This window comes from Halichoeres trimaculatus, unplaced genomic scaffold, assembly GCF_033239565.1.
Source record: "Halichoeres trimaculatus isolate MK-OKI-2021-1 unplaced genomic scaffold, fHalTri1.1 fHalTri1_scaffold_23, whole genome shotgun sequence".
In the NCBI taxonomy this organism is placed as follows: Eukaryota; Metazoa; Chordata; class Actinopteri; order Labriformes; family Labridae; genus Halichoeres; species Halichoeres trimaculatus.
Window position 1 is genome coordinate 2299389 of NW_027437201.1, and position 22927 is coordinate 2322315.

The 22927-nt window shown below is 38.3% G+C and overlaps 2 protein-coding genes across 2 annotated transcripts; both read left to right on the top strand.

Moving 5' to 3' along the window:
- Nucleotides 1–2079: 2079 nt before the first annotated feature.
- Nucleotides 2080–5536, top strand: LOC141785440 (chymotrypsin-like protease CTRL-1). The gene is given in 5 exon segments (XM_074663766.1): nucleotides 2080–2106; nucleotides 2109–2296; nucleotides 3928–4196; nucleotides 4635–4783; nucleotides 4973–5536. Coding segments are annotated over 5 exon segments (942 nt in total). The 3' UTR covers nucleotides 5282–5536.
- Nucleotides 5537–7662: 2126 nt separating this feature from the next.
- Nucleotides 7663–22230, top strand: lmf1 (lipase maturation factor 1). Its single transcript, XM_074664082.1, has 11 exons — nucleotides 7663–7902; nucleotides 8626–8935; nucleotides 10262–10272; nucleotides 11055–11203; nucleotides 12125–12190; nucleotides 12967–13134; nucleotides 14991–15171; nucleotides 17062–17215; nucleotides 19428–19611; nucleotides 20276–20388; nucleotides 21142–22230. The coding sequence occupies exons 1-11, from the start codon at nucleotides 7692–7694 to the stop codon at nucleotides 21326–21328; spliced, it is 1734 nt and encodes a 577-aa protein (XP_074520183.1). The 5' UTR covers nucleotides 7663–7691; the 3' UTR covers nucleotides 21329–22230.
- Nucleotides 22231–22927: the final 697 nt, after the last annotated feature.

Genomic DNA, 22927 nt, shown 5'->3' on the forward strand with positions numbered 1-22927 from the left:
TCACTGAAGACACAACCAGTTTGGTGTCCATGACCAACAATGAACCATACAAAGTAATGATCCACTCCAAATACAAAGATGATGAAAAAGAGACAAAAAAAATGACAAGAAACGGGCAAAGAGGAGAGAGCTGCTGCAACAGGCAGCCACAACAGGTCAGCACCTATCAACAATATGTGTCAGTATTATGTCAATCAATGTAAATTAAATATCATTTACAAAATCCTGGAAAAGGAAAAAAGGAAATCACCAGTATTGACAGGTACGAAGTCAAAGAAGAACCAAATCTAACTGGATGAATCTGAAAGAGCAAAGGTCTCAGTTTAACTCAAAACACAACTGTCGGAGTCCACACCTGTATGATAGTTTAGAAATAAGAAAGAAGTGCAGCCACTTGAACAACTCTTTTGTTGTCACTTGCAGGAAGGACAATGAAAACACACCCATTTTCCATTCCTTATTTCACTTTCTTACTACAATAGAATATTTTCTCTCCATTTTGGCTCTCAGATTAAGAAAGCTTTTAAAGTTCAGTCCGGGTTATAGTAATCCCCTTTAAAAAGTAACTTGTCCTTCCTAGATGGGGTTAAAAAAATAAATACCCGAGGTATCTGGTAAAACAGGTTTGGGTAAGGAGTGGATGCCATAATACGCTATATATGTGACGGAGGACTGTCTGCCAACAGAAAGTCAAAAGCCACTGACAGGACATCATGGCAGGCTGGACCGTATGGATTTTCACCATATGTGTGATGGTGATTAGCAAAGGTGAGCTAATGCATTGATCTGCAATTTTAATTTAAACATCATTCGTCAGTTCTTATTAAATCATTATTTTGTCTACAGTGTTTTCATCAAACATTCCAAGACTTCACACATAGGTATTCAGTATTAATGGAAGGCCTGTTCTTTTTTTTCAGCCCAGTGTTTATAATACCTCTTAAAATAATATGAGTGTAAATATAAGTTATGGTTGTAATAATGTAATTGCTATAAACCCAGTGGTGGTCATGTAACTGATTCCAGCTATTGATGAGGTTTGAACTTCCAATTTGTGCACATTGTATGTTAAATATTTTAAAATGTAATTTGTGGTAAGTTATGTAAAATACTGTTGGCAGCAGTAAGAACCATGAGGTATACAGTGTCTGAGAATAGTGTAAGGGGAAACTAAAAGTTTGAGATTTCAAATTATGTTTCACCATTTATATTTCACCATATCAGCTGTTAATCAAATCAATTAAACAGTTAAATATTTGTTGGCGTATTGTGGACTTGGACCATGTAGCATTGATACGTGAAGAGAGTTGAACAAAAAAAGCTGCAGAAAAATACTCAAAGACATTAATTAAAAAAAATCTCAAGTTTGCCCAGTCATTTTAGGTGGACAGGTGATGTTAAAATAAATGTTAGATAATATAAAAGATGATAAGAATATTTAGGACAAAATTCATATAACAATGCAAGCATGAAAATATAAACGCAATACAGTAAATACATGCTCATTTCAAGAGTGAAGGCACATTATTTGAGTCATGGTTAAAATTAATTGTCACGTATCCAATTTTCATTTCCATTTTCATCTTTGAGACTGTTGATAATATAAATGTAATTTCTTTGTGGAATTTTCGTTTTAATCAAATCCAGCATGTACTTAAATATTTGCCTATATTGACATTAAAATGTATTTCCTGCTGTATTAAATTTTCATTTTTTATGTTCACATTTTCATTTGAACTTTGTCCTGACTACACCTACATTATAGTATATTTTGGAATGAGTTTGAGAAAGTAGCGTGACTGTAGCACCACCTTGTGTCCATATAAACACATTTTAATTTTAAGTCTTGAATGCTACACAGAAAGTTTTTCTTTGCTGTTAAAGCAGCACATAAAATGAGGGGCACATCAGTAAGCAACATGTGTTTTTTTTCTTCTGTTTAACAGGGTCAAAAGCTCAAGGTAAGTGCAATTCATTTCATTCAGCCATTTAATTTGCTGTTAGTGATGTGATGTTTAAGTCATAAACAGCAACAACACTGAATTCAAGATATGAACACATACCATTACAAATGATTGCATGAACCAGCCTGACACACTGTTTGTCTGTGTCCTCTTGAAGACTGTGGAGTAGCTCCTCTGAACACAAAGATAGTGGGTGGTGAGAATGCCACTGCTGGGTCATGGCCATGGCAGGTCAGTGTGCACTTCAGATTAGGTGTGTTCCAAGAACACATCTGCGGAGGGACCCTGATCAGTGACCAGTGGGTCCTCACAGCAAGCCACTGCATCCTAACGTAAGAGCAATTCATCAGCAAACAGGATTCAAAATGATTTCACATTAAAGTACAGTGGAAAGGTGTTGGTGCACTGAAAAACGGTCCATCTCTGGTCAGAAAGAATATGGTTATGGTGGCGTGTGGTAGAATATCAGTTAAAACTGTTGACTGTTGTGATCTCTCCATGTTGTGTTCTTTATTCGCGTTTATTTTGTTAAGATTTTTTCATCTGAATTATTTCATGGTTACATAATAGTGGAATTCAAAACATCAACCTTTTAAGTTTATTTAAGTTTAAAGTAAATAAATAAAAGCTGCATTCTTCTGATCTGGGCCCTGTTCTACGAAGCAAGCTCAGCCTAGCGAGATAGCCTTGGAGCTACCTCGCTGAACTGAGCGCGGTAGCCGGCGGTCTCGCTACGCGGTGTGACGACGCTGGTTATCAACCTCATAAGTGGATCCAGCTGGGCAATGAGCGCGTGCACGTAATAAGGCGGAGCCCGCTGCATCTGACCAATCACGAACATGGAGCAGTCGTGAGCGTCAGAGCAGGAGAGAGAAGGAGCGCATACTTCACACAGGAGGAGCAGGAGGTGATCATGAGGAAGTATGACGAGCTGAAACATGTAATTAACGTTAAAAGCAACACCGTCGCCGCTGCTAAAGCACGGAAGGAGTGCTGGCAGAAAATTGCTGACAGTCTAAATGCGTAACTGTAGTGCAAAAAAAAATCTTTTGTGTCATTCTCATCCTGAAATAGCACTGTTCACCATGCACTTTTACTGGAACATGCAACAAAACTAATTTATTTCTTAGATGAATTTATTCATTTGTTCATTACTATCGTGTTTACATTTTTTGTGTGATATGTAGCCCACACATCTACATGAATTCCTGTCACAATTTTAAGACGGACAATAAAATATTGTCATGGAACAGAAGTGTTGGCATTGAAGATCTTATTACGGAAATGAGAGTTCTTCATTCCCTTTAACTACCCGTAGAAAGTGTCATGTACTGTGTAGTGTAACAGTATATAGATGTAACCGATGCTTAAAAGCGAAGGGCGATACACACTCTGCGGGACCGTTAATGCACAGCTTCTACGAGTGTCGCGAGCCACGTACGGCTCTAAAAGCTGGCACATGTATACCAACCCCTCCCTGGAAAAGCGGTACCTTTCACAAAGGTGGTCATCCCAAAAAGAGAGTGGGTCGGTGGGGTCCCTGAAAACTCTTGCGCGCCGGAGTGCTCCTTGGACAGTGCGAACTCCGATGTCCACGGGATCCTCTTAGAACGGACAAGCCATTTTTTCGTGAGGGCTCATTGGTCAGTGGGCGGGGTTTTTATAGTCCGCGAGTTCAATCTGGAACCTAACCTGCCCCGGAGCAGGTTAGCCGTTCAGCGTATGTTGCCATGGAGACTCGCCTCGCTGAGGAGTGATCCCGTGTCATAGAACAGGGAATCCAGAACCTGTCCTCAAAGCTACCTCGCTAGGCAGTAATCCTGCTTCGTAGAACAGGGCCCTGTTCTACGAAAGTATCCCAAACTTCAAATTAAAATGAGGACAAGTGTGAACAAGTCTGTAAGGAACATGGAGTGACAGATTTAGATGTTAGAAATTAATCAGTGTATCTTTCTTTATCCAGCATCGAACCCTCTGTCTGGCTTCTCTACTTTGGAAGAGAAACCCAGAGTGGCCCCAATGTTCATGAAGTGAACAGAACTGTGTCACAGGTCATCATGCATCCTGACTACAACAACACCCTGTTTAACAATGACGTCGCCCTGATGAAGCTCAGCAGCCCTGTTAATTACACTGACTACATCCGACCTATCTGCCTGGCCAGTAGCGGCAGTCAATTCCACAATTCCACCTCCTGCTGGGCCACTGGCTGGGGAAGGCTGGGAAAAGACGGTGAGTATCAGGTCAGGCTTCATAGATTCAGACTGAGTTAGCATTCACACTGGTTCTCAGCATCCATTGTTCCAACATTCACACTCAGAGAAAACAAATCCTATTAACTTTTGTGAACCCAAATTCTGTTGAGCTTCCATGAGGACGACTTGCTACATGTTCTTGGTTTCTGTCCAAAACAGAAACCAAGCACAAGATGTGTGAGGTTAGGAGATCAAAAAGAACTTCATCACAGCCAAAGACATAAAAATTCATGTGTAGAATAAGACGGAGCAAAATGCTGAAACTGTAGCATGTCAACATTAGTCAGTACATGTCTATGTAGCATTTTAGTGTACTGCCTTTAACATCAAGTCTGCTCCCAAAACATCAAGAACTGCTGCTCTGAAGAGTGGATGGTAACGTGTGTCAAAATATTTTTATACTTGTCTCCCACAGAGCCCAATGAAGCCTTCAACTTTCTCCAGGAGGTTGAGATTCCTGTCATTGGAAATAAGCAGTGCACTTGCAACTACATCGTAGAACCAGCGGCAAACATCACAACCCAGATGATATGTGCTGGGCAGGAGAACAAAGGAGCTTGTCAGGTTAGATACATTCATTTATTTCATGTAATGATGCAGATTTGGCACTGAAACATAACCATCCAGTTTTGTTGTACTTGTAATAAAAACAATTACCCTTCTATCTCAAGAAAAAAAAAGTATTTTTTTAAAAAACGCATAGACTTTCTAAAAACTCATTTTCAGACCAACATTTTGTCTCTCCTGCACTAGGGGGACTCTGGTGGACCTTTGCAGTGTAAACAGGGCTCGAGGTGGATCCAGGCAGGCGTGACCAGTTATGGAGTACCTTGTGCCCTGGCTGGTTTTCCTGAGGTCTATGCCCGAGTTTCTGAATTTCAGACATGGATCACAGATAATGTGGCTGGGGCCAACGTTAGCTTTGTGACGTATACCTCCAGTGGCACTGACCCAGACGAGAGCTTTGTGTGTAGAAGTTCAACCCCAGCAGTGTCCAGGGCATCAGTTACCATCTTAGTTATGATCCTAACTGTAATCCAGCTTTTCTGCCTAGCCTTCTAGAAATGTCAGCGCCTTTTCAGATCTCCTTATTCCACAGGAGTCTTTCTTCCTCTTCATCCACAATCAGCTCAGACAGATCTATTGTCCAGCAAATCAATTGCTTAGCAGGCAGATTTCTACAAATTTATCTCTTCTCTTAGCTTTTATCATTATTTATGTAATGCACCCCTGGGCTTCAGAACTGTCTCTACATTGCTTGCTTTAAAGGTTATTGTGAAGGCAGCAAGCAAAGGACACCTGTGCCAATGCCTTGGGAGGGCATTATTTTAGCTTAAAAGATAATCAAGGGTCTGTTTATATATATATATATATATATATATATATATATATATATATATATATATATATATATATATATATATATATATTTAATCCATTTGCAAATGATCAAGAAATGTAACTGTCATTAAAAAGTGTTTTTTTTTTACTTTTTTACTCACTTCGATTAAAATTACTAAATGGCTCTCAGTGTTTCATTGTGTATTTATTTATTTTATTATTATAATTAATTAATTAATTAATTAATTAATTAATATATATATATATATATATATATATATATATATATATATATATATATATATATATATATATATATATTTTTTTTTTGGGGGGGGGGGGGTCGTTTTGCTTTTATTTTAGCTTAAAAGATAATCAAGGGTCTGTTTATATATATATATATATATATATATATATATATATATATATATATATATATATATATATTTAATCCATTTGCAAATGATCAAGAAATGTATATGTCATTAAAAAAGTGTTTTGTTTTTACTTTTTTACTCATTTTGATTAAATTACTAAATGGCTCTCAGTGTTTTATTGAGTATTTATTAATTTTATTATTATTATTGATTCATTAATTTATATATATATATTAATTAATTAATTTATATATATATATATATATATATATATATATATATATATATATATATATATATATATATATATATATATATATATATATATATATATATATATATATATATCTGGGGCAGGATGCTGAAGGGACCAATAAAATCAGCTATTTTTGCCCAGTACTCTCACCCAATTTTGTTCTGTAGTTTTGTTTAGTTTGGTGCCATTACATCAATTTTCCTAGGATTGTGACACATCTATCACATCATAATTTGCAACAACAGTAACAAAAAAAATCAAAACAAAAAAACACCTTGATGTAGTGGCGTGCACAGGCCTTTAAAGGGCACGGGTAATAAGAAGAAAAGAAAAAAGGCACAAACAGCATGTGCTTTTTTCAACCCAAGAGGGCAGGTAAATGTGTTATGCCAACCAGGTGGAGACTTTCCTATATCTGGCTCCCAAGTGGTCACTTCAGCCCGTGTAGAGGGGGGTGACTGTCCCAAACAGTTATCAACACCATCAACTCTGAGATCTTTGGGAGCTGCACGCAGATACCAAACGTGAAGGTGGCCCAGCTGAGTTCACCAAGGCCTTTGACATCACTGCCATTCTAAACATGTTGGGGACATTTCTCAGTACACAGTACCTGATTGACAGAGTCGGCATCAGTTCAGCCACCAAAAATCTAAACAACATCCTTAAGAACTTAGCTGAAGAATCTTAAATGAAAAAACAAGATATGATAAGATAAAACTTTATTGATCCCCATGGGGGATTATTGTGTTGCAGCATACAACAGGTGAGAAGAAAGGAGTAGTACAGTGAAATATGGTAATCATTATGATACACTAACTTAACAATACAGTATTACAAAATAAAGTGGAATAAACTGGAGCAGACTATATCAATTAAACATATTAACAATAGGTTGGTGTAACGAACCAGAGCAGACTTTACATATTTAACATATTGACAATATGCCCCAGTAAACCAGAGCAGAAGAATCAAATGGAACCAACAACAATCAAAAGAACAACCATGGTTTGATGAGAGTTCCCTCCTTAGGAAACATCTGAGAAACACAACACAACAAGCCTGAAAACCAAGACCTTCGTCAAAACTACTACAGAGTCCTTAAACAGTGTAAGAAGATCCCTGCATTCCCTAAATACCTAAGTTATTCCTTAAATTAATTGTTCACTGAACTGTAATTATTCCCTAAACCAATGTTTCTCAACCCTGGTCCAGGGGACCCCCTGCCCTGCATGTCTTGGATGTTACCCCACTCCAACACACCTGATTCAAATGCATGGCTCAGTATCAGGCTCGAGCAGAGCTTGATGACGAGCTGATCATTTGAACAGTTGTTTTTTTTACAGTCTATGGTTGACACCGAAGCCCGATGGGAAGAGGTGGAGTAATCTGGGGAGGATTTCTATATTTGGAATTGTTGGGCGGGGCTGGGCCTTTGTGGGCGGGGCTGAACGTCCATCCCCGCCTACCCGCACGCCGCAGCCGTTACCCTCTCGAAAAAATGGCGGCCACCAACCAGGAAGGACTGACCGACTCTGTGAGAAAGAGACATGTTGGGAGCAGCAGGAAAACAGAGACAAGCTGTGAAGACAGCAGTGGGGAAAATGCCACAGACACCAGCAAAGAAAAGGAGAAGGAGCTTCAGTCCATTCAGCCTGGGACTTACTGGCTCACTCGTATCGTGCTGCTGCGCTCCGTCGCTTTCATTTACTGTAATTATGTCAATATTTACCTGAGGTGACAATGCTCTTTAAGAGTTCTCCACAGAGGGAGAAAGATTATCATTACTGTCTGTGTATTACTCGTTTTAGTCCTTTTGATTAAAAAAAACCCAAGATCTTATAGCTTCAAGCTTTAAAGTTTACTTTTGCTTTTGACAACAGCAGACTGTAGCCCCTTTTTGAGTCACTTGAGCCTGTGACAGGTTTACATACACTACACATTTTGTATCATATTACAGCAGTTTGTCACAGGTTGAAGCTGTTTGCTTTATAATCTTACCCATCTCCATTTGGGTATTCTTATGCTCTCTGATAAGCTGGAAAGTTGTATCTGTCATGATCATGCTGACACATATGTGAAGTCAGTGCTGCACATTAAAGATTGGTTAATGATGGTGTAAGATCCCCCAAAACAGAACAGTAAAGTTCTCTGTATGACCCCAATCCTTTTCAGAGTAGTAGTGTCACACTACAGCTTTGAACACACTGTACACATGAAGACCTTTGAGTTGTGACATGTTGGTGCTTTTATTCTCTGAAATCTCTCACACTGACTGTGTGTTGACTTCACAGAGTTTAGTAAAGTTGAAATGACACACAAAGAGTTTGTTGTTTAAACCTCTGTTTTGTATAAACCATGAAAAAAAATACGCTCAGTTAAGGAGAGTATTAAATAATCCCTTTATTTTCATTTCTCTCTTCTCTCTTTTGTAGTTGTGGCATTTAGCGTTGCTTACAACCAGAACAAGCAGCTAATAGGGGAACGTGGCCTGATGTCCTGTGTAACCTACCTTAACAGTGTGAAGCGCTACGTAGGGGGGAAGATAGGCTTAGCAGCCTTCACGTATACACCCTCCATCCTCTGGATGCTGGACTGGGGAAACATGGATGCTAACCTGGTTGGCCTGGCCCTGGTTGGAATGGCACTATCTGCATTTGTCCTGTTGACGGGAATGGCCAATATGGTGATCATGGTTACACTCTGGGTCATGTACCACTCCCTGGTCAATGTTGGACAGCTGTGGTAAGTCTGGGTAATGCGTTTACTCAATACTCGCAATAAGTAATATAATATAATAATAATAATAAGAGAAGCTTATTGAAAAATCTAGAATGCTCAACACAAATATTTTACTCTTATTCTACTCTCAGATTTTTTTTTTTCAAAGCTTTACACAAGTGTCTAAAAACAGTGATTCAATAATTTCATACAAAAATAGAAATCTCAAACATGAATGAAAAGGAGCAGAAAGAAGAAAACTCTTATTAATTTAACACATTATACAAGCTTGAAAATAAAAGCTGCAGGCCAAAAATGTCTTTTTGCACTTCATTTGTTCTTGTTTACAAAAAAAAGAAAAGAAAAACCACTGAAAAAAACAACAACCACAAAAGACCCCATTTATAGTTCCCCTTTTGCCACATGAAAAAACAGCAAGATAGGGTCAACACAACAACATATAATTACTGAGAATTCTGGAGTTGATCATGATTTTAAAGATGTAATTTGATTCAGCTTCCCTGGTGTCTGTCCTCTCACCGTAACGTAATGTAATGTTCCTTTAATGCAGTTCTGAATTTTTTTTTTTTTTTTTTTTTGATATTTCAAATCCTTTGAAATTGTACAGCTTTCTCTCTTTTCTCAACAATTTTTGATGGTGATTGGTAGAATTTTCTCACTCATAATAAACGTAAAGAAAATGATTTCTTTTGGGTTAAGTGCTTGTTTATACCTTAATTATTTTAACTTTTTATATCAAACCCAAAGTAAAGAAAATAGTCTTTCTCTGTCATTCCTCCTGCTTGTTTAGTGTTTCAGATGTTCAACACTTGCATACATACTTACCTCAGTTATGCAGTTAACTCCTGACCAGTAACGGGTTACTACGTACATCCTTGGTCTTCCATGCCTGCTTCCATTGATTGACCTCAAAGTGAATATTGCCAAAGACACCAGCAGCAAATAGTATTACTTGTGGTTAATATTAATAGCCCACCTGTCTCTGATGATTACCACCTTTCACAAAAGTGCATGACACATGAATTGTAGTTACGAGACGGAGATGGAGGGTATAAAAGAGGTCTGGGCCATCGTCCTTCCTGCACAAAGTTAGATTATCAGATACTAAAAAGCAATTTAAAGTTATACAAGGACTTGACTTTTGGACCATCTTGATTAAACTTTGATGAGGGGACAAACCTTTTCCATTTTTCAATATACAATAGCCATTCCTAAATAGTTTACCCAAAATTGAAATAAATGTAGAATTTTTCAAGTTAAAAACTGGTGATTTATTGGTCTTACTCTGCATTCTTGTGTCTCTAATTTCTTTCTTTCCTTTCTTTGTAGGTACTCTTTTGGTAAGTTAACTCCACAGGTCCACATCAGACGACCTGGTTTTCATCCATGACTCCAGCAGTTCTTCTTTTTCATTCTAATCCACACAGAAGGTATTTTATGCCAAATCATGGATTAATTTGAGACTCTCAGGTCTGTATGCATTAAAAAAAAGATTACCATGAAGCCTTTAGACCTTTTGTCTGTTTTCTTATGGATATATCACCCTGTAGATGGCACCCCAGCTTTAACTCTGCAAAAGAAGATCCTTAAAATATACCAAGTATAAACCAAAGAAAACAAACTCACGTAGTATTGCCAAAGGGGTAAAATTCTGAGTACTGTTTTTTTTTTCTTAAGCATAGTTTCTTGCTTTTTCCTTTAATTTCTTGACAACATAAGGAGATTTTTTTAGACTTTCATCCATCATCCTTTTTCAGCCCCAGTGGATAAAACCTAATTGAGAACCTTTGCTAATTCAACATTTTCTGTTGAGCTGACACAAAATTGAAATGTGTGTTTTTCATAATGGGGGTGGGGGGATAATGGGGGTTGTAGACATGTCAGCGACACATGATTGTAGCAGAAACGCATGTAAAAGTAGATTTTGCGTAACAAGGCACTTTTAATGAGTGAGATTTTTCACTTACCCTCCAATCAGGCATCAGTGGGGTCAGAACAGACAGCCAGTTAAACTGATCTTTGCAGCACCTGTGCATTGTCAGGTGATGTTGCTGTATGTGACAGTGAAGTTATTTTTATAAAGCTTTTAATAGTGAACCTGTTGCTGTGATGATTTCTTAAGGTTGGGAGAGTCAGCTACTGGAGACAGGGTTCCTGGCTATTTTCTTATGCCCAGTGTGGACTTTGTCCCCGGTCCCCCGGCGCTGTCCCCCGTCTCTCGTCTGCATATGGACCTTCAGATGGCTCATTGTTCGCATCATGCTGGGGGCTGTGAGTAATCCACTTGTTAAGCTTTGTTTCCACAGAGCGAACCTTTTTTTTCTGTTCAGGAAGAAAAAATTGCCCATTGTTTGTTAAAACTTAAAAGGGGTACCAAAATAACTAGGGGGCTAATGCTAGATGATATTTCTCCTAACCTGATGGTTTTTGATTGATTTAGTCTTAATCTTAATCTTAGGGCCAGTCCCAATTTTCACTCTTACCCCTTTCCCTTCATCCTAGACTAGTCATAACCATTGTTTTCAGATACGGGATAATCATATCAAGGGTGATGAACAGAATAATTGACTGATTCAAGCAGGGGATGAGGCATTAGGATTTAGACTTGGGTTTCAAGAATACCTTTCTGTTAGGGTGCCAGACGTAACCGATCTAATACCAGAAGGTGGCGCTGCAGTCAGTTTATTGGTTGAAAGAATGGTCACTTCCTGTGCAACAGCGGGTGCTGTATTTCTCCTGGTGGCACGCACACTTCTCTGTTGCACTTTTTTTTACTTTGCCACAGTTTTCTTCTTTGTTGGGTTTATTAGTGGGGTACACTGTGTCGCACTGCTATGGCGTCACACTATTATGTAACCAAGGGGCAACTGCCACGGAGGTAGGAAACGCAAACAGGATCAGGCTTTTCCGATCCAAGCCGTGCCAAACTGTACTGATCTAAACCGGACTGCTTGATGAAAACAGAGCTTAGATCGGTGGAACCATTTTCACAACAGTGAAAGCTAAAGTTCGTTCAAACTCAGAGTTCCTGATAAGAACTAAATGTCGCATTAGAGCAACAGCAGCCCCAATGTTGTTTTTTTTGTTTTGTTTTGTTTTTTTAATGGAACTGTTTTTTGCCTGCTTGGTTTAATTTAGCACAGCTTCTAAAATTCTAATATACTATGTGTTGTTTTTTTTTGTCTATTTCAGGGTCTTATTAAAATCAGAGGGGATAAATGCTGGAGAGACCTCACATGCATGGACTATCATTATGAGGTCTGTATATATTGTGTCTCACTGCCAGATAGCCTTAGTAGCTCGACCTCCAAACAGGAGTTGAGAAGGTAGTCTTAAAGACAAAGAAATATAAAGCTGGAGGTAGTGCTCCACAGTTAAATCATCTACAAAGACTCAAAGAGAAACAAGCATTACTTTGGGAGCTTTAAGGAAGGGGTAGAGGGTTTTAGCCCTGTACCCCAGAACCTCAATAACCTGGAGTCAGCCCCACGAGGAGAGTGGAACCATACCTGAGCAGACGATAAGTCGACTTGTGTTTGGCATTAAAACTTCACAGTCGATCTGAAATTAATGCTCAAGGATGCACGAGCTGTTGAGATTATTAATGACTGAGAAATCGACTTTTTTGAAGTGTATCACCACTTTTATTAGCTTTTGTTCTGATAAATTGTTTGAGATAAAGAAATAACCGTTTACTTTCATGATGTAACATCACTGTAGCATGAACTTTTTAGGTTTTCCATGAATTTCACCAAAAGTTGAATACCCTTAACTTTTTGTGATTAGTGTCTCTTTCTAAGTCAGTTTCTGACTCTGCAGCATCACTATCTTGAACGTCAGTTAGGAGGTGTGAAGTTTTTGTTTAGGTGCAATTGTGTGCCAAAAGGTGTCACAATAAATTACTCTTTTTTCAGGCAACATAAAATCTTTTAGCGCCAAAGTAAAGCAGGGGAAACATTTATTATAAACAGTATATAAAGTGTTCTTTAAAAATGGATTAACTTCACAGCCACTCTCTTTCCATCATTTCTCAGACCCAACCGGTCCCCAACCCCATGTCATACTACATGCATCGCTTTCCCTGGTGGTTTCACCGCTTTGAGACACTGTCCAACCACCTCATCGAGCTAGTTTTCCCTTTTTTCACTTTCCTCGGCAGACGGATGTGCATGGTCAATGGCGCAATTCAGATCCTCTTTCAGGTAATCTCCTGCTTAAACCATCACACACTTGGGGATAAACCTAGAAGCTCTTGTGAAAAAAAATATTTAGACTTGAATCCAGTTTAAAGAATCCAAAAAAGACTTTAATCCTCCGAAGAACATTTTGTTTGATGAAGTTATCTTTTCAATAGCTAGAATGCAGTTACAAGAAGTTTATCATGATGCATGTTACACTGAAAGTTGGTCATTGCACACGATGCAGTCCATGGTAAAAGTATGCTCTCATAACCCTGTGTGTAAGATGTTTGGTGGTTACTCTGATCAAAATGAGCAACATTTTTGTTACACTCTGAGGAAAATCCAAACCTGCAAATAATTTAAAAGCAAAAACTCACTGCAGGGCATGAAGGAAGTGTTCAGACCCTCTTCGCTTTCTGTGACTTTGGTTATGTTGCAACCTAACGCTACAGCTGATTAGATTTGGTCCATACGGTCCATACACAGTTCTACACCCTTGCTCAATGATCACTCTGACGTAGCTTGAGAGGTGCTGTGTAGAGATGGAACAGAGTCCTGGAAGGACAACCAGACAGCCTTAATCTTGGCTTTTTAGCGGAGTATCTGAGATAGAAGATTCTCGGGTCTAATGAAAAAAAGATTGAAGAAAAAACAAAAGTGAATTTGATTTTGGAGGTTGAGTGGAAGAAAAAAAATTTGCAATTGAACACAAATAACAATTTGTACAGGATAAACTTAAAATTTGAACAATATAAAAGATATGTACAATAACATTTATAGTTCTTTTTTCTCTTGTTTTGTAAAAAAAAGAAGCAAAAAAAGGTGTCTTGGACAGCATTACCACAACCTTTCCCTCTCCTTCTGCATAAGCCACATAAGGATGGCTGCTGCTCATCATGTGACAAACTGAAAAAATAAGCAACAAGGCATGGCCCAGTGTTTTATATATTCAGAAACCCCAGTTAAGGTTTTATAACCCAGGAGAATCTCCTTTTTGGCAACTTTGGCTTTCACAAACTGTTGGAATTTTTCCCATTGTGCAAACTGATTCAATTCTATTACGATTTTTGGTGTGCCAACTTAATTTAAATTGCGATTCTTGGATATTTACGATTTTTATTTTTATTTTTCAAACTATGATGATAATTTCTACAGACTATATCAGGAGCCATATTTTCCCCTAAAATGAATGCACATCAAGTGAGTCAAGGAGAAACATTTCACCCAAGCTGCTGGTGATAAGTGGAAACGTTTTTCCAATCCAGTTCATAAACAAAGACTGAAATAAAGAATTTGAATTAGAAAAAATATATATATTTTTTTTCAACAAAGTATCCCGATTTTGACATTGCCAAATAAACAAAAAAAATTCTGATTAAGTATAACAGTTTTTTTTCCACCCCTAATTACTTTCACTCAGAACACACTTGCACAAATCAGGGGCTAAAGGGTTAATTTGAAATAAATGATTGTTACATTGGGCTGCAACAAAACAAAAGTGAAAAAGTAAAGGGGTCTAAATCCTTTCTGAATGCACTGTATATCAAACTTAAAGAAAAAAGTGATGCTCACTTCAATACTGTTAAAAAAACTCAGTTTTTACTTTGTGTAGGATAAAATATTTAAAGATCTAACAGCTTTAATATGAAATGGAAAGAACTGTTTATTTATCTCTTCCTTTGCATTGTTTTAACTTACACTTTAAGCATGTGGATATCAGAGTGTGTGTTTGTAACAATAACTCTTTTCCTACTTTTGAATTTCTTTTGAATACCTCTTTATTCAAATGTGAGCACAGTCAGTCCAGGACTTATGTTTTGATAAAAGTGTCTACACTACTGATGTGTCTTCTCTTTTGGCTGTTTTCCATGCAATAGGTGGTTCTGATAGTGAGTGGGAACCTCAGTTTCCTAAACTGGCTAACCATTGTTCCAAGTCTGGCATGTTTTGACGATTCCTCTCTGAGCTTTCTATTTCACTCTGGAGGCCGAGCAAGGACGGCAGTCTTGGAGATACAGAATGAGAGTAAATCCAGACGCACCCCTAAACCCACCAAAGGTATTCACGGACATCAATGGAGTTTAATGCAATGTTTACCCCAAGTGTCATGAGTTGGTAACAAGTAATGTTTTTAAACATGTTTTAGACAACAGAAATATGCTCAATGGCACCATTTGTCTCAGGTGGCATGTTTGAATAGCAGCTATCACAGGGGAAGTATTTAAGCTGGTCACAAAGTGACAATTAACACAACACAGCCAGTGCAGAAGCACTGTGCTAACACATGTACCAAGTTAACTTTTTGTTTCATTTAGAAAGATTGAAACACATATATCTACTTAATTTGAGCTGTAATGACCCTGTGCCACTAAGTTTTATTTGGGCATCTGGAGACGGACATATAGGGTGGCCGGTGGGTGTCAGATGATTTATAAAAGCTACAAAACAGAGGCAAGAGCCAAAATCATAAATGCAAAACCAGAATACATTGATCCAAAAGAAAAAGACACAAATGCAAAAGCATCATCACTAATGCAAAAGCTACAACATAAATGCAAAAGCTACAACACTAATGCAAAAGCTAGATCATTTAGACAAAAACTATAGCATAAATGCAAAAGCTACAACACTAATACAAAAAGCTACAGCATAAATGCAAAAGCTTCAACACTAATTGCAAGAGCTAGATCACAAATACAAAAACTGTAGCATAAATGCTAAAGCTACAACACTTGTGCAAAAGCTAGATCATTAAGACAAAATCTATAGCATAAATGCAAAAGCTCCAACACTAATGCAAAAGCTAGATCATTAAGACAAAAACTTTAGCATAAATGCAAAAGCTAGATGGCTAATGCAAAAATCTACAGCATAAATGCAAAAGCTACAACACTTTTGCAAAAGCTACAACACTAATGCAAAAAGCTACAGCATAAATGCAAAAGCTACAACACTAATGCAAAAGCTACAACACTAATGCAGAAAGCTACAGCATAAATGCTAAAGCAACAACACTTATTGCAAGAGCTAGATCACAAATACAAAAACCATAGCATAAATGCAAAAGCCACAACACTTATGCAAAAAGCTACAACACTAATGCAAAAGCTAGATCATTAAGACAAAAGCTACAGCATAAATGCAAAAGCTACAATACTTATGCAAAAAGCTATAGCATAAATGCAAAAGCTAGATCACTAATACAAAAGCTACAGCATAAATCAATAGCTACAACACTCTTGCAAAAGCTACAACACTTATGCAAAAAACTATAGCATAAATGCAAAAGCTAGATCACTAATACAAAAACTACAACACAAATGCAAAAGCTCCAACACTCATGTAAGAGCAAAAAAAATGAATGCATGGTTTTTATATTTCTTCATTTCCAGGTAATGTGTCATTTAATATTTAGCTTTATGAATCAGTCTTTTCTTAACATTAGCATTAGAGCTATAGTTATCATAGCTGAAGTTATAAAAGAAAACAATCAGTTGGTTACTTTCACAACTTGTCAGTGTCGATTAGGAAAACTGTCCTCTTGATTTCTGTTGTGTTAGCTTTTGCATTCATGTTGTTGCTTTTGCAAAATGGCTGACACCTACCAGCCACAGTAGATGTATGAGATGAATCAATCCAGTAAAGTTAAACAAATGAAGCACCTACTGCAGCAGCTCCTTCAAAGTAAACAGTATAAATGACATGTATGGCTTTATCTATCCTCCTTTAACTGCCTGATGAAGTGGGGCAGGTGGTCTGTAGCATTGTTTGGACCCAGCATCCAGTTTGTTCTGCTTTAGAAACAGAAAGGGAAAACAAATTGCTCTATCATTTTGTGTATGAACCAACTCAAAGAAGACAGATGTAGCAGTTCTCTTTGGATGTTCTGTGTTTCAGGCCATCCTACTCATGTATTTCATGTGTTTGTGTACACACGTTGTCACACAGGTATGTTGATCCGTCGAGTTGTGAACATTTCTTTGGGCGTTCTGATCGGATTCCTCAGCGTTCCTGTGGTGATGAATCTGTTGAGTTCTAAGCAGATAATGAATACCTCTTTTGACCCACTGCGCATCGTAAACACCTACGGCGCCTTTGGAAGGTAAAGTGTGAGACATGTAGAGTGTGGATCTAAGTTTATCTCAAAATGTGTAACACATGACGACAGTGTAATGACATGTTTGACATAATAAATTCTAGGGCTGCATGGTTGATGGTTAAAAGATGGTGGTCTCAATTCACACATGTACAAGATTTTATTACTGAACACAGACGATTCTTATTATTTTATTTTATGGGCTGCATTGTAATTGAATGCCCCCGATACGCAGCACCACTGCTGCCTTCCCCTTCAACCAATGGAGAAGCATCTTTACAACACGTGGGCCTGCTGAGGAAAGACTGAGGCTGTTTTTCAAGCCACCTACTACACTAGTAGTGCTAGTATTTGGGCCGAAATTTAGTACGTAGTAGGTTGTATGTGAAAACTTGTAAAATGCAGTATACTAAAAATCCCCAGATGTCCTACTGATCCAGGAAAATTTCTCAGTACACAACGGACCAGTCTACCTCATACTGTTTCCCACAATGCAAGGCGCTAACGCTGTTTGTCTATGCGGGTGGCAGGTTTCAGTGAATTACCCCCATCTAGTGGAATGACCCAGCATTATGACTACAATACAACAACACTAACGTTAGACAGCTTGTGAGATAGAAGTGAAGTGATGGTAAGGAAACACCTGTAAATCTTGTCGCTTGAAGTTTTAAAAGAGGTGTTTACCTCTACAAATTCATTAAAGCTCATATAAAAGGCTAATTACCCATTTTTAACCATACCTGGATTATATAGAAGTGTTTTTTTCATCAGCTGTAAAAATAAAAATTTAGATTTATTTTCAGTCAATGATTCAACTTTTGGTGTAAGATTAGAAATCAAGAATCATGACTCTGTGTGATATGAATAACAAAGTAACAAAATAACCAAATGCAGAGATCTGCCCATAGCTTGTTTTGTATATTTATATTAAAGGCATAAAACCCAACATCATCTGTAGCTCCACCTTCCAAGACTGGAAACCAGAGTGATATACTACAAAACAGACCCAACAGAAAAGTCATGCTACATACTACATGCAAAGCAGTAGGTATTATGTAGTCGGCGGTTTGGAAAACTGCCTGAGTGCTGCTCATGCTGTTTGAATGACCAGGGATGGGCATTGAAAACTGGTTCCTGTTAGGAATAGATTAGAAATGGTTCAGCCCATCGACATCATTAGCCTTATGCTTAATGATTCCCATTTTGATTCTTTTCATTGCACCTGAGCAGCCAGACCTATGTTGACTACTCACCCCAGCTATCTTAGCTTAGCAGATGATAACAGTTCCCCAAGAAAACTCTGATTCAGGATTTTCTGCTTGAAGTTTTACTGGAACTGAACACACAAAGAAATGTACATTACTGTCTCACACAAGATTCCTATTCACTACAGTCAACATGTTGTACAGCCCCTAATGTACTGAAAACTATATACTAAACATGGTGCAATTGCATTGATATGCTAGCAGTTAGCATACATCAATAAAAGTTTGGCTTCAGGATAGAATTTCAACTTTCATCACAGAAACACATCACAGTCAGTCTTTGTGAACAATACTGAAACCTCTGAATGTCAGAATACTTGCCAAGGTTTTCTAAACAGGAAGACAGAAGAAAAGTTACTGACAGGCTGATGGCTATAACCACTTGGAGACACTAAATGGCCTACTTCAGTTAGTAACAAACATTATAACAGTACATCAACAACACTAGACATGTGATTTCCCCTTATCCCCATTTATTTATGTCCAGATATACCCAGAACCATTGGAAAATTTCATATTTATAGACTTATAATCTTAATAAAATTTGGTTGATAGAAAACCTGCAGAGCTTACTCTTTTTTGGGGGGTTAAAGTTATTTTTTGGGCTTTTTATGCCTTTAATTGGAGAACATAGGACAGTGGATTGAGTAGGAAATAGGGTGAGAGTGGGGAATGACAAAAGAGAAACAGGCCACAGGCCGGATTCAAGCGCAGGCCAAGACTCGAGAACCTTATGGGGTGCGACCTTAAACGCTAGGCCATCTACGCCCCACAAAGCCTACTTTTTGTACAGAGATTATTCACAGGAGGAATTGCAGTTTCACATTTTGCATTTGAATTCACCTGTCTGTAACAGAGCAGCAGTACATTTTACCCATGAACCCTTTGCACTTTAAACATTTTCATCATCTTCAGAGATTTTCTGGTTTTAACTTTGACTCAATTCTTTTCAGCATAACCAAAGAGCGCACCGAGGTGATTTTTCAAGGCACCCAAAGCCTTGATCCCAAGGACCCAGAGGCAGTGTGGGAAGAGTACCAGTTTCTGTGTAAGCCAGGGGACGTTTACCGACGACCATGCTTGATATCTCCATACCACTATCGATTAGACTGGCTCATGTGGTTTGCTGCTTTCCAGGTAACATCCTGATCTGCTCGGATTTATCTGTTCTGTTCCACATCATAGATTGCACAGGGCACATTTTAGTCTTAGACTAGACCCCTTTAAGTGTTACTTACAGATACCTATGGACTACTCTAAAGGAAGTACTTGGCTACAGTGGCAAGGTGGAGGTGCAGGGGCCCTACCATGGTCTAAAGCAATCTGATTTGTTTTCAGAAGAAAAATGTTTTTTTTTTTTTGAAAGACTTCTTGATTTACACAAGTTATGTGTTAATTTAATTCCAGGACATGTCTTTTTCCTTTTGTTATACAAGAACATTTACACAAACGCAGAGATTCAGTTTACCACCTATGCTGAGGTGGTCAGAATTAAAAGACTGTCAAAAAATCCTTAGCACTGTTCATGACGGTAGACAATCTACAGACTTAATTTTTCATAAAAATTTGCCTCTATTTCTCTTGTTCCCAGTCTGAAACTTTGTTATAGACTACTTACTCTTAACAGGTGAAACTACAAAGAGAGAAGTAAAACATCCAACATTGCACATGTTGATTGTGTTTTAGAAATGACAAAGAACTATCACCTGCAGGGAGTCAGTTACTGTCTTCTTATAACCTTTTTTACTGGATTGCTTCTCATAATCCTCATAATGTATATGTTTGTCTCTGTTCCTTATAGACCTACGAGCAGAGTGAATGGGTTATTCACATAGCAGGACGACTACTGTCCAATGACAGCACAGTCCTGTCCCTGCTTGGCCACAACCCCTTCCAAGACAGAGAGCCCCCCAGGTAAAGAGAAAGCAAAGCATGAGCTTCAGTTAACTTTGTTATGCTGTCGGTCTGTACATCAGTTTTAATGTGAGAAACAAAGTTTTGACATTTCATTTTTGTAAGCAACCTTTTTACCACGACAGTCAAAAGGTAGAAAGTCTGACAAACTTAAAGGCCCTCTGAGGACTGAGTAAGTCATCAATGCTTGCCTGAGTATTCTGGCAATATTGCCAATGTTGATTCCAACCCACAGTCAGCAGTTATTCTGCAGTGGTCTGTTCAAACTTGAGAGTCTATCAATAAAATGAAGAGTGAGGTTACGTTAGCTCTGCTTGGTAGATGACTGGCAGGACATAACCAGGATTCACAGATATTACACATTAAAGACATGTCTCAAAGCACCAGGCTGTGAGTAGAGCTAAATATAGCCTGGTAAACTAGACTACAGTACAAACTAAGATTACAAATTTTGCTTGTTGTCACAGCAAAAAATTGTCTAGTTTAAAGAAAAGTAATCTTAAAAAGATCTGCTCTTTATTCATTGGCTTAAACACAAATGCACACTTTGACAAGAGTTAGGTCCTTACAACAGTGGTTGTTTTTGCTAATGGAAACATCTTTTCTCTAGAAGAACACTAGCTCATAGCGCCTTTAATTTTGTTGTTGTTAGATGATGCTGTGATGGTAGTGATGGACCATTGGACAAGGTAAACTTTGTCACTTGTGATTTCTTCTTGATGTGACTTTAGCTCCTCTTTGTGTCCCTCTCAGGTGGGTCCGTGGGGAGCATTTCAAGTACAAGTTCACCCAGCCGGGCAGTAAAAGTGCAGCACAGGGAAAGTGGTGGTTGAGAAAACGCATTGGCCCTTATTTCCCCCCTGTGGACCTGTCAGGACTAAGAAGCTACTTCCAGTCCAGGAACTGGCCTCATCCACACATACCACCAAATACAAACTGAAGCTACAGTGTCAGACTGTCCCAGAGTTCCAGGCTGAGAACAGAGAACCTCATGTTAGGTTGGAAAGAGGTTTATTTCAGGTTTATTGTGGCTTTTAGAAAAAATATAAGAAGATATGAGGATGAAGGATGCCACTAGGTTTTGCAGAATTGCAAGGTTTGGGGAAAAACTACAAATAAAAAAGTGAAAGTTAACACTTGGAATTTGCTTGCTATCACTGTGCTTACTGTGGTGCAGCTTTGTAGCAATAAAACTTCAAGCCTTTTGTATTACATGAAAACCACTGCCAAAGCCCAATGCATAGTTTTTTTCCTTTTCTAAACTTTCATTATTAAAGCTGTTTATATGAGAAAGTACCCTTCTCAATTTACATAATTTTACTCATAGAGGTAGTTCCTCCATGCATATCTCCTCTTGAGCAGTGATGGTTTGGGGCTGTCGCTGGGCAACACGGACTTTTAACTCCCTCCACACGTTTTCTATGAGGTTGAGGTCAGAGACTGGCTAGACCACTCCAGCACCTTGAAATACTTTTTACAGAGCCACTCCTTCATTGACCGAGCGGTGTGTTTGGGATCATTGTCCCACTGGGACCCAGCCCTGCCCCATCTTCAGTGCTTTCACTGATGAAAGGAAGCTTGGACTTCGAATCTCACCATACATGGCCCAGTTCATTCTTTCCTTAACACCGATCAGTCATCCTGTCCCCTTTGCAGAAAAACAGCCCAAGCATGAGGTTTCCACCCCCATGCTTCACAGTAGCTATGGTGTTCTTGGTTGAGTTTGGAGTCTGTTTGAGGCTGTGGACAGGTGTCTTTTATTCAGATAACCACTTCAAACGGGTGTCATTAATACAGGTGACGAATGGAGGACAGTGGAGCTTCATAAAGAAGAAGTTACAGGCCTGCAAGAGCCAGAAATCTTGATCATTTGTGGGTGACCAAATTTATTTTCCACCATATCTGAACCTTTACTTTAAAGGCAAAGCTCCTTACCTTTGGATGGGAAAATCAACAGAGGGCCAGGGGCTGAGCTTTCAGGAGGGGGTAAAAAAAAGTTTGTCCGAAGTCAAGTTGGTGTTTTAGGGTTTTTTCAAATTATGTGGAAAGATGCTGAATACTACTAAATAAAGTTGATGGAAAGTTTAATGCTCGGCAAAGATCTAAAATTTAGAGGAAACATCGAAACAGCTCAAGAGATACGTCTGAAAACTTGTGCTACAGCTCCACCTGGTGGTTAAAATGTCTAATGACTCACAGTTGGAAGCACAGTATCCTGCTACTTTGAGGTTTTTGTGTGGCCTTAAACACAGTCTGTGGAGAACATTGCACATTTTACCTTTTTTTGTTGTTTGTTTAAAGCATCTTTCTGATTTTGTTTTGCAGTTTATTGTTTAAATTAAACAAACTATTCCAAAGAAGGAAGACCTGATTTGGTTGTGTTGATCTGATTCTCACCAAAAATGCCACTGTTTATGTCTTTAAAGGTTTTTCTGAGGGAAAGAGTTTTTTTTTTCTTTAGGTGAGTTCAGAATTTAGGATTTAGCTACAACAACCTTTGATATTTTAGTCATAAAACCATCAGGATGCTACATTTACA

Excerpts from the sequence above, each read along its gene's own strand:
- lmf1 (XM_074664082.1), top strand. The coding sequence starts at position 7,692 with ATGGCGGCCACCAACCAGGAAGGACTGACCGACTCTGTGAGAAAGAGA. Across the intron at positions 7,903-8,625 it reads CTCCGTCGCTTTCATTTACT|TTGTGGCATTTAGCGTTGCT; the intron begins GTAATTATGTCA and ends TCTCTTTTGTAG. Across the intron at positions 19,612-20,275 it reads TGTGGTTTGCTGCTTTCCAG|ACCTACGAGCAGAGTGAATG; the intron begins GTAACATCCTGA and ends TGTTCCTTATAG.